Below are 9,729 nucleotides of genomic sequence, written 5' to 3' on the forward strand. Positions count from 1 at the left end.
GATAAGAAGGGCAAGAAATTAAGACCATTGTTATTCTGTCAGGATAAATGTGTTTTTAATGCATCTCATTACGCATTTTTTTGCACACTCAAGCACATTTCCCAGACAGCAGCATAAAAACGACGATTCCACGTGAAAAGCATAATGCATTGGGGTTTATGCAGAATGCTGTACCTTAAAGGAATTCACTGAGAGATGAGCTCGATTTTGGTGAGTTGTGGTGCAAATGTTCACCTATTGAAAAAGACGGTGGGCTGGCCGGGAGAAGGAAGTAAAAAAAACACGCGCACACACAATCCCTTTCAGTACAATGTCATGACATTCAAAGGTCCGTTGTGCTGTCAGGCTTGACTGAATATGAACACACTTGGCTGTGTATGCTTGTTTTTTTTTGTTTTTTTCCAAAACCATCCACTTCCCACTGGCTCATGTAAAACACACACATGCTCTCTAAGGGCCACTTTCTGGGGACAGAGCACTTTATTGGCTGCCTGGATTAGACAGGTGCGTCGTCGCACTAGCTGGGATCGGATGGCTTGCCAAGTTCAACCTTTACTCCTTTTTCTCCTGCACCTGCACGTGCGGAGCAAAACGCACACAATAAGACGACTTATGTTTGTTGCAAGTGTTCACATAGTCATCAGCGATAAACGGGCTTGAAGCGCTGGTCCAACCGTACCTGTTAAGTACTTTTCTTTAGCTCTGGCTCGCTCGTCTGCATCAAAATACCACACGGTGATGGCATACCTGCAGAGACAAAGCGAGAGCAATGACTCACTCCTAAAGTGTGTATGTAGGACGAGGTGCAATCCCAAATATATTTAAAAAAGATGACATTTAAAGTGAGATCAAATTATGCTCATATATTTTCAGTTTGGGTTATTGCACCCTAAAGCATATTGACACGACTGTTGCATTCACACTGACTCTTGTTTATTCGTATCGTGCAATGTGGCGCTTTTCACTTCGAATTCCTGGGAAGGCTGATCCCATTGATCATACAAGTATGCAAGTGCACCTTGGGCTTTGACTTTGTGAGTTGTTTCATATCTTTGTTTATTTGCACTGTTCAAGGCAGTTGCGATCAATAACTGGAGGGTGGAACGATCGCACTGATTAGATGACGCGAACACAAGCGCATGTTGGGCTTTTGACTGGGTGGATGATTTGGACTTGTGTTTATCATCCTTATGCTTTATTATACTATTATGCAAGTGGCTGTTTGTTAAATATTGCATTTTTTTAGACTTAAATATTTAACTGAGAGCTGCTTGAAGATGTTACTTTCCCTTAAGAGTGTTTTCGGAGGGTAATCTAAAATTCAATAGGACTGGAGTAGGCAAAAAACACAACAACAAAAACAACACTGAGTGGGGTGGAACGAGACGGCCAACACCCTTACCGGCGTGACTCCTCGAGCCGTCGATACCTCGGACACCTCAGAGATAAAGATTGTCCGACGCAAACATCCATACGTTTGACATTTCAGTCCTTTGAGCCATTTTATTTGCACACGTGCATTATTCCGAGTGTCCCACTTTGGGCTTTGACTCTGAGGGTTATCTGGCATCTTTCTGCTTTGTTTTTTGGTACGATACAAGGTCATCATTAATAACTGGACCATGGAAGTGCTTGAGCCTGGCCAGGAAGCGCTCACACTACAAACAAAAGAACTGTACTTTGGCTGTCAAGTGCTCCCAGACGTGTTACAAATTGCCTAATGGGAGGGACTAGTGTTTCCCAACCATTATTGAGCCAAAAAGCCTCATGGCGTAGCACAAACACGTTAGTTGCCATCTCGAGGAAGACCATTCAATTGTTCTGCCAGTCGCTATTAGTTGGTTTTTGGGGTGAATTAAAAATGTTCAGAGCGAGTCAGTAACACCGGACAATGTCCTCCTAATGAAGTCCAGCTCCAGACAAACATGACGATGGGTAAATGAGTTTCACTTCTGTGGTTGAAGCTCACCTGGTAGTAAAAGCAGGCTGAACCTCGTGGGGGTTGCGTCTGTCTGACCAGAAAAAAAGCAGCCGGTCAAATTTTGGCTCTATGTCGGCAAATTGGGTTTTTCCTTCTGGGAAGATTCGGAGAATGCCACCATGTTCCTGGAAGATGAGAACAAGGATGAAGCATGGGGACAAAAGCAGCAAGGTGAAGCAAAGCCTCTGCGCAGCGCTGCGTGTGCCCGCTGATAGATCTGTATTGTTTATCCAAGTTCAAAGGTCACGTCACATGACGTTGCCTTAAAAGGGGTTCATAAAAAGATCCCCGGTGATATCCCACAACGGCATCGGCTGAACGCCAATGCGAGGGGAAAGGGTTGTCCGACGAGTCCAGGGGCTCGGAGGAAAGTTCAAGATAGGAAACAGCAGCGGGGGGATGGCTTTCCTGTGGAGGGATCGGAAGAATAACCTACAGGAAAACTGCGGTGGCTGGATAAAGGACCTGGAGAGTGAAAAAGCAGATTGCTGCAAGAGTGCCGTTCAAACTCGCACACACCGCTGATATGATAGGCTCCTTTCTTCACACGCACACCTCCGAGAGGCTCTGCTCATTAGCACTTTTTGTTTTTTGTAACCAAGGGAAAATGTCAGCGGCATGACAAGGTTAAGCCAACACAATTGGGTCAATGAGGGTAGGAGGCGGGTTTGTTTTTTTGGGGGTATTTTTTTGTTTTTTTTTTAAAGCAACGTGCAACCGGTTAAGGGAAAGTTAACACGTAAAATACGGAGTGTAACTTCATTGGTGGTGACAGTGTACATACATGGGACTTAAATAATGCACAGTAAATGGCATATTGAACTGCCAGGAGAATACTACAATGATTTGAAATCCACTATAAATATTGATCATTTGTTGTAGAAATGTAAAGATTTTGTCGTAAGGATTTTTTTGTTCCCAATATAGAGGTACATAACCGAAACAAGTGAACCTGAACATTTCAAAAGCAAGACCCTCTCTGCAATGAGCCACGGTATCCTGGCAACCACATTCTATAAAAGAGGGCTCATCAAAAACCAACCAATCAAAGGTCCCAAAGTAATGACGGTCGAGTCAAACCGGGTTTCAGAACATGGTTCATTGGAATAATTAAAGCCCATGCGTGAACATAACAATGGCAATGGGCATAACAACCTTCATGATTAGCATTGGGGCACCGGGGTCCACCTGATGCACAGTGCTGGAGCAGAAACACAGCTCAGCCTCAGTCATGGTCATGTGCGGAAACACAAAGCTGCCAAGACTGCCTGACGACGACTGATGCCAAATTCTAACTGAGCAACGTGATGCCCAAAACACTTTTGCTACGTTTAATTGAGTCACTTTTTTTTATAACTGCGTTGATGCTGAAGCATTTAAGAATTAAACTGTGTGGGGCGATTGTGGTCGTTTGGGTGTGGTTCGATAAGCAGGATCCTTTTTTTTTTTAATGGGATTATCAACAAGGAGGATGGCCAGACGGCACGTACTGACACTGTGGAATAAAAAAAAAACATTGAGACTCAGTCACGGACATGACTGCTGTCTGCTAATACGCTTAATTTGTCTATGGATGACAGTGATTGACTTTTTACAACACCATGCTCACATCTGGGGTAGAATTTTGATATCGGATCTTTCTGCCATTTTCACAGGGATGCAGTATTCTTTGATATTCTGCTACAAGTTATTTATATTCACTGCATATTTAAAAAAATACATTTTTATTATCATAATAACAATATTATATTATTTTTCCAGCAGGTTTCCAATTTCCAGCATATGTTGTTGTTTTTTTTAGATTTTTGCCTCGCACACATCCATCCCATACCTTAGCATTCCAATCCTTATTAAGGTAATATATGCATGTGACACAACGTCCATCGCCGTTGGGGTTATCCACATGACGCACGTAACAGGTCCCGTTTCCAGGGTAACATGCTACCATTGCCTAAAGACAAGAAGATCAAAATGGTAATGAGTAGACAATAAAAATACACAGTGCCACAGGTAAATATTGGAGCAGAAAATAATTAGCTCTCCTCTATCAGACAAAAGAGTAATATTAGAATTAAGGATCGGAATCACCGTTCCTCAACTTTCACACAAAAGATGTGTTTAAGCTTGTTCTGGCTGCACAAGCTTGCCATCCATTTTACCATTTAACAATCAAAGTGCATTTAATGGGGAAAAACCTTTATGCCAGAGAGGTTAAGCTGCTGCATGCATGCACATGCCTGTAAGAGAGTATGGCCGGAGCTAAAGCAGAAGAAGAGAGAGCTGAACTGCAATAAACTTTGCCCCCTGGCATCATTCCAGAGCGTCTCGCATTTTAATGGTCATGCTACGTGCAGAGCGTGAGGAGGACTGGCTGATCCTCCGTGATGACTCCCCCTCCCCGTCCTCACACTCCCCACACTTGAGCCGGGCTCACGCTGCACATGCTGCTCGGGACACGTTTGTGACGGGAGGTGTGAACTGCACGCGAACGGCTGGTTTGCACGTCTTTCCCTGGAAGTCTATACTTGCAGTAAATTTCAGATGGAAAAAAGGATGACTAAGCCTTTGAATCTGTGTGGAGCAGGATGTTGGTAAACTATAAACAGACCTGCGTATGAAACGAACTGAGTGGCATGAATATTTCAAACTGAACATGAGACTTACATGTAAACTTGGATGAAAATTGCTGATTGAATGGTTTCATTACAACATTTCTTTAAACCCTGACATATAGCTTTTAATCCAAAATGTTAGTCAGAGCATAGACCGCTGTTAAAGTATATAAAACGTCCTCATTTAGATCCGTACCAAATCAAACAACCTTGGTATTTGTCATTTTCACTGAGACATTTGGAAAAACTTTGAATAATGTTAACTCAAGTGGTGAGCACTCCTGGATCAAAACCAAAGTGCAATATTTTCTTTCATTGGTCAATGCCCCACCCAGCTACAAGGTTTGAAGGAAAAATGAGTTCACTTTTTTTTTTTTTTTTTTTTTTTTACCATCAAGAAGCAAGAGTAACATCACACCATGATAAAATATTTTTGTACCAGATTATTTTGGGATATACCAAGTAAACACATTAGATATTTCCGGGCGGCATTTCCATTCATGTCAATAAGGAGCATGGTTACAAAAATGAATTAAAATTCAAAGTACCAAGTAAACGCAGTCACAGCAAAGTAATCAGAAAACAGAAAGATTCATTTCTCCTCCAGCACTACCATATAATAATAATAATGATAATAATAATAATGTCTCAAAGCAGAAAAAAAGTCTTAAGCCATGGAAATGTTTTTAACCAAGCTCTTCAAAAAATGCTTGAAAAATCAGGTGGTTGTCTAAACAGTCTGTCTTGAAATGAATCAAAATCAATGCAAAATCCTCAAGAATAGTTATCAGAGGAAATGTACGTCTTCATCTGGCACATACTGTAGTTTTCTACAAGAACAACGTGTGAATCATCTGTTTCATGACTTTGATTTGGGATTTCAAATGCATTTTTTTAAAATACGGTATAAAGGGAACGGAAGGATTTGAACGTACGCGAATGTACATACTGAACGTTGCCTGCGTGACTTTGGACTTGTTTGCATGACCTGAGATGTTTTAACTTTATGAACAACGGAACACACAATGTTGGCTGTCAAAAAGAAGACTTATAGCATGCGCTCAAAAAACACAAGCCTGGCTTCAATGTTATCATAAGGCAGTACAAAAATGTAGTCTAGAATTCACCATGCTCCATTACTCAAATAATTGGTGTAGATTAAAACAATAATTTAAAAAAAATGGCAGCTCAGACTATGGTTTAATCAGACGTGTTCCAATTGGTGTATTTTTGTATCTGTTGTAATTCAACTTTTTAGTCGCTGTTGAGATAAATGAATAGCTTCATTCGTGAGTGGAGGAGTCACGTGAGCACAATTCTCTAATTGAATCAGTCACTGATACTTTCCTGTTGGCAGTGGTATAGATGAGTGAGAACACAGCTTGAATAATAGAATATCCAGTATGCCATCTAGAGTCAAAGTTCAACAAGGTTGACGGAAACTTGAATGACATGATATAATTTACAGCATTTTTTTTTTTTAATAGGACTAGTATGGTTTAACAATGAGGTTAATGTATCAGGTGGCCAAGAGTAATGCTTTTTGTTCTTAAGTTGTCTTTTTTTTTTTGCACTGTTGATTTTATGACGTGCAAACAATAAGGTGGAAAAAAGGTGGTATACAAAGTAGTGAGCGTGGAAGCGGAAGGAACAGCTACCTCACACAGCCTATAGCGAAATATCCAACACTCAGAGGACCCCGCAACACGCGACTTCCTCTCTAGCCTTCTTATGCTATAGAGTGTTAAGATTTAGGTCAACGGTCAACTTCCTCAGAGGAGCAGTCAGGTCCACAGACAGTCAGAACTGATGAACAACAAACTACATAACAATCGTAATGTCAATACCAATTCCATGCTACTAGAAGGCGCAAAAAAACAACAACATCAAAAATGCCTCTACAGCAACGATGAAAGCAATAGACACCCAAAAGCATTTTGTGTTTATACAAACATGCCCAGCTGACTGCAGCCTCCAACAATGTTATCACGTGAAGAAGGGAAAATGAAAACAATTACAGCAAATAACACTTTGTGCATGTTTTCCCTTTATCTTTCCCAATGCCAATTCTGCTTACATTATCGCCAGCTCCCGTCGAGCCATCGATACGGACGGCCTTCGTGTTTGTGTAAATCATGCTCATTTTTTTCTGGTCACGGTCCAAGGACAATCGGGGCAGTCGGCGAGAAGTCACATTCTCGCTTTACGAGTGGCGAAACACACACTTGGCACGACCTGAAACGTGTCTTTCGAAGCGTCCAGGTTAAGAAACTGGATAAGGAAACACAACTAAAATAGAAGCGAGCCGCTTTGGGTTATCTGCGTCAATCCACCCCCGCCCGCTGATGTTTTTGCTGGACAACATATTGCATCAAATCACTGCGAAATTCTATTTAAAGGGAACACTGACAGCTCACTGCTTGAGAATGGTGATTCGGGGTCACGGCGCCACACTCCACCCACACTCTACGGGAGTTCAGAGCAAGCACAGTGTTAACGGAAGCGCTAAAGAGTACAAAGTCAAACAAAAGTTTCAAATGTGCCATCTGAACAAGGTTGTTAGAATGACGAGTGTTCACATCATGAAAGGAGAAGCTTTACGCTGCAACTTCATTGAATGGGAAGCGTATGAAATTACACTGCGTCACTTATCACGCCCGAACTGTAATAGCAATCAAAGCAAACATTGGTCACATGCCAGCTGTTTAGCATGACCAAAGGACCCCTGTAATGCAAAAATAAATCCTACGTAGGAGACAGAGTTGACTTTCAGCTTCTACCTAATGCTTCTTAACAGATTAATACTTTGTTATAATCAGAGGCGCACACCAGTGGCGGTAGACACCGGATACACCAACAGGGTCATACCATGAGTCATCTGACCTTGTAAAGTTGCTATGCACTTAGGTAGCAAAAAAAAGTGCAATTGAAGAACGTTCGAGAAAGGCACAGCATTTAGATGCTTTATATTGAGACAGGTGTGCAGGTCCCCAGGTCAAGCCATCATGATTTTAACCTGTTTGTGTGCATGTTTCTGTATTCTGGACAAGTGGAAGGGGTTGCTTTTCATTCATGTGAAACAGTTTGCGTTGGAATTTATTTGTAAAAAGGTATTGATGCTATTCACCTACCTACTGTACAGAAGTGCATTGCACTTTTTGTATTGGTAAAACGTGACAAAGTAAAGAGAGGCAATGGAAGCCCGCAGGCTGTGTATTGACTTTCTTGACTCACAGTTTGAAGTATGCAAGCAAGTTTGACATAAAAAAAAATGGAATGATCAACAATGCCCACCTGTATCTCTACTTACTTTTGTCCTTCCATTGATGGCGTAGTTGCCCAGTTTTCCGTTACAATGTCTGACCAGGTCGTCCATGCGACTGGTGAGAAAGCGGATCTTCTCACAGCCGGCCTCTTTCCCGTCGACCCACGTGATTTTGTCCCCACGGATGTCTTTAGTGGAGTCACTTTTCTGACTGACCACCTGGCCGTCCGTGAACCGGCCGGTTTTGTGCAGGGCTTTGACGTTCTCCAGAATGCCAAGTCCGATCTCCTCGCCCATGAAGTTGTCCACCACGCAGATGCCGTGCTTGTTCATACACGGGATGACGTACTCCGTGGCCAGCCTCTGCGGTGAAGAACTCGTTTGTCCATTAGGTGTGGCGGTATTGTTGGAGCCTTCCTCGGCCAGTTGCTCGCCGACCCCCTGCGGCTCCGTGGTTTCTGACGAAGGCGCACCAGTGTCCGCCTGGCGCTCGGGGCTGTTCTTCTTCGGGCATTTATCCGGCGCTTTCTCATCCCCGGGCGGTTGCTCGGGCTCGGGCTTCTGATTCGGAGGCTTCGTCTTCTCCACTTGCTTACAAATGAGCTTGTGTTCTTTCCAGTGCTGTTTTTGGTGCTCTTTGCAGCAGTAGAAGGAGCTCCGACACCTACCACACTTCAAAAGGTTCTCCATTTTCCCACAAAGTTCACAGTACTGGCGCTCTCGCTCCAGGTCGTTCTGTTGCTTCTCCATGTTTGGCGCTAACAGCGAGTACGCGGCGCCTTTTATTCCAATCCTTCACACGCGCCCTGCTAGCCGATAACTTTGGAAGCGGTGCACCGCCTCTTGCCACGCGACACCCAGCAAAACCCTAAAGTTTAACTTAAAAGCTGAGCTCTACATAACACCCGCTGCCTCTCCAGATGTAGAGTCGGAGAAATAACGCGACATTGGGTGGCCCGTGGCGAACGAAACGGCCTGCGTCGAGGTCTTCGCGAGGCATTCTGCAGGCTAGCTGTCGGTCCGCGCGTCGTGCATGGCGACGCTCAGTGTTCCCAGCCTGTCCAGCCCGCCCGCTCTGACGTCAGGTGAAAGCCACGCCCCAGCACGTTATGTTCGCGGTCGTCGGATATCTGATGACGCTGAAAACGTTCGGGTCGTCAATTTACGGCTTGTCTCTCATCTTCATACAGAGACATCTCATATTTATCTATCTTTTTGAAGCTTTGTGTGAACTCGAAAAGGAACTGATAGTTGACAACTAATCGGCACACCAATTAACAAACACTGACATCATCAAAGCTTCTCATTAGCATATTTGCAAGGATGGAATCATTGCAGCAAAGCAGCCAAATGTGACAATTTACTTGGCAACCAAATGTGACATTTTACTTGGAAATATGACAAGATACAATTTTAAATACAGCAACAACGAACTATTGTGAAAGCTCCGAGATACTATGTGCCAGAAGGCAGCCCGTGAAGGCAACAACCCTCAACGTCACATCAGCATGTTGTCCTCGTTCCTGAATGGCATTCGTGAAATTCCCTTCACTAAACGACCCCAATATCTGTGTCTCCTTCTGTTATAATACATGCATTTATTTGACTTATATTTGAACAACTTCCCTGTACAAACTCTCCAATGCATATGTTAAAATTTTCAACGTTGCATTATGCATGCATCCAATGCTTGCACAGTCAACGTTGCATTCGAGCACCCTTATTTATAAGTAAACGGGGTCTGGCGTCAGCATGCACGCTTCCACAGGCGAAATGAGGTTGGTACTAGTCAGACTGCACGTAGACAGTCTTCAAGAGCCACTGGAGGAGTAGTTCCTGGAGAGCGAGTAATCTGATCAAGAAACCGAATG

At 43.3% G+C, this 9,729-nt stretch overlaps 1 protein-coding gene across 1 annotated transcript; it reads right to left on the minus strand.

The window, feature by feature from the left end:
* Window positions 1-27: 27 nt before the first annotated feature.
* Window positions 28-8,924, minus strand: egln1a (egl-9 family hypoxia-inducible factor 1a). Its single transcript, XM_049735784.1, has 5 exons — window positions 7,904-8,924; window positions 3,813-3,932; window positions 1,970-2,106; window positions 680-747; window positions 28-573 (listed from the first exon to the last, which is right to left on the minus strand). The coding sequence occupies exons 1-5, from the start codon at window positions 8,606-8,608 to the stop codon at window positions 518-520; spliced, it is 1,086 nt and encodes a 361-aa protein (XP_049591741.1). The 5' UTR covers window positions 8,609-8,924; the 3' UTR covers window positions 28-517.
* Window positions 8,925-9,729: the final 805 nt, after the last annotated feature.

Source organism: Syngnathus scovelli, chromosome 12 (genome assembly GCF_024217435.2).
Source record: "Syngnathus scovelli strain Florida chromosome 12, RoL_Ssco_1.2, whole genome shotgun sequence".
NCBI lineage: Eukaryota > Metazoa > Chordata > Actinopteri > Syngnathiformes > Syngnathidae > Syngnathus > Syngnathus scovelli.

Bases quoted from the DNA above. Each gene is read 5' to 3' on its own strand.
- egln1a (XM_049735784.1), bottom strand. From the start codon at position 8,608: ATGGAGAAGCAACAGAACGACCTGGAGCGAGAGCGCCAGTACTGTGAA. The intron at 3,933-7,903 runs GTAAGTAGAGAT...TCTTGTCTTTAG, and splicing joins CCATCAATGGAAGGACAAAA to GCAATGGTAGCATGTTACCC. The intron at 574-679 runs GTACGGTTGGAC...CCGCACGTGCAG, and splicing joins TAAAGAAAAGTACTTAACAG to GTGCAGGAGAAAAAGGAGTA.